Source organism: Phalaenopsis equestris, unplaced genomic scaffold (genome assembly GCF_001263595.1).
Source record: "Phalaenopsis equestris unplaced genomic scaffold, ASM126359v1 Scaffold197104, whole genome shotgun sequence".
Classification (NCBI taxonomy): domain Eukaryota; kingdom Viridiplantae; phylum Streptophyta; class Magnoliopsida; order Asparagales; family Orchidaceae; genus Phalaenopsis; species Phalaenopsis equestris.
In genome coordinates, this window is record NW_018217053.1 from 1 (window position 1) to 1,832 (window position 1,832).

General features: G+C 34.9%; 1 protein-coding gene across 1 annotated transcript; it reads right to left on the reverse strand.

Moving 5' to 3' along the window:
• Positions 1–109: 109 nt before the first annotated feature.
• Positions 110–1,283, reverse strand: LOC110035280 (probable inactive poly [ADP-ribose] polymerase SRO1). Its single transcript, XM_020739510.1, has one exon. The coding sequence runs from the start codon at positions 1,107–1,109 to the stop codon at positions 123–125; it is 987 nt and encodes a 328-aa protein (XP_020595169.1). The 5' UTR covers positions 1,110–1,283; the 3' UTR covers positions 110–122.
• Positions 1,284–1,832: the final 549 nt, after the last annotated feature.

The window sequence follows — 1,832 nt, forward strand, 5'->3', positions numbered from 1 at the left end:
TTACATATGTAAATACATAAGAATTATATGAAAAGAAAACAACAGAATTATATGTGATCTGTAAATTCCCCTAATAACTAACAGAACAAGAAACACTTACAATAGACAATGAACATAAAATCTCACCAGATATTAGGATAGTTCACTGGTGCAAGGTGAATCCCGAGACCATATCTGCTGCCATGCAGAGGCTTCTCAATCCTCATAATGCCACGAAGTATTAAATCTTCTGCTGTAGACTTAGTAGCTGGAAGCCAAGCATAACGCACGTTAGCAACACCACGAAAATTTTGCGTTATCTCGATGTGCTTGAGAAAACTACTAAAAAGAAATTTTCCAGATTGATCGAATATAGGAGCTCTTGAGATGCTTACTACTCCCTTCGAATCAACATAAGGATACATTCCAGAGAGAAAGAATCTCTGGACAGAATCAAAAGCAAGTTGGCTATCGACTGCTGCAGCTGCATTTTCCTGATCCATTCTAGAACTTATTGCATTGCATGAAATAGGAAGACAGAGATCATTTTCACCCACCACTTCGCCCATCAAATTCATAGGATCATTTTGTAAAATAAGCTTTGCATGCTTAGTCTGTTTATCCTTATGGTAAGGGTATCCTGAATTTGAGTTTTCTGAAGCGCTAGGAAAGGTATCCAAGCGGGAATTAAGTTCACGAGCACCTTTTGGTACACAAGGTGCACAGAATTCAGAACTTATTTCCGGGAAAAAACATTTTCCATGCTCATCAATCCATGCAAGTGGCTTGCTGAAACCTGTCTTTATATCTATATGTAGCATACGGACAAAGTCAAATAAGAAATGTTGATTCTGACAAGAAACTTCAAAAATTGCCTTCTTCGCTTGGAAGTTATCATGTATCAGACCAATTATATCCGCAGCAAAATCAATCCATTCACTGTCCTTGTAAAATAGAAGCCGATGAGGCAAACCACTTTTCATAAAGTTGCGATAGTTTCTAACAGTACACTTTTCCATAGGAAAATATTCCCCAGCTTTAATCACTTCGCAGCACTTTAAACAAGCACTCTTGCATGGGTTAGTTACAAGTCCATGGTCATTGTCAGAGAAGTGAGGAGCAGAAGGCATTCTATTCTGCTTGGTTTTGTTATAAACAATTTCAACACTACTACTAATGCTTCAAGAATGACTCTTTAATTGCATGTGTTTGCATGTTCCTGCTAATATCCAGAATCTCATGTCTAAGAATGGCTTCAGCTCTGAACAGAAAAAGAATTAGAAGTAGTTGCCAACTATGCGTCAAGCAGTCTATTGAAACAACAAAAAAGCAATATTGGGAAAAGAAATATCATCTGAACAAAAATATATCCAATTAAAAATTTACTATGAAGCCAGCTGACAAAAAAATTAAAGTATCCAAGATGTGAACTCATTCACCCTACAACTATAAACCAACAAAATTAATATTCGATCAACATAAGCTAAATCTATTTGATCAAATACTTCGATGTAAAATGTAAGATAATTTTAGTCAAAAGCCACGACCTCTAGATAGAATCAAAACATCAAGATGTTATCTGTGGAAACCGTATCTGGCAAGAAGTAAATTATATATTCAACCAGAGGATTTGCGCATGTTTGGTTTGAATAATTGGAAGGAAAGCTAGCAAATTTTACCTAATAATTTTATAATGGATTTTGATTCCCATGGAATTAATAGATAATTGGATTTACTTAAGAAAGGTGAAAAAAATCATTTTAAATTGAAAACAATAATATAAAATATTATCGCTCTGACTCACATGCCACTCATCACAAGAAACATTTTCATCAACCAACTAAGAAAAAAAA

Coding starts and splice junctions, on each gene's coding strand:
- LOC110035280 (XM_020739510.1), bottom strand. CDS start 1,109: ATGCCTTCTGCTCCTCACTTCTCTGACAATGACCATGGACTTGTAACT.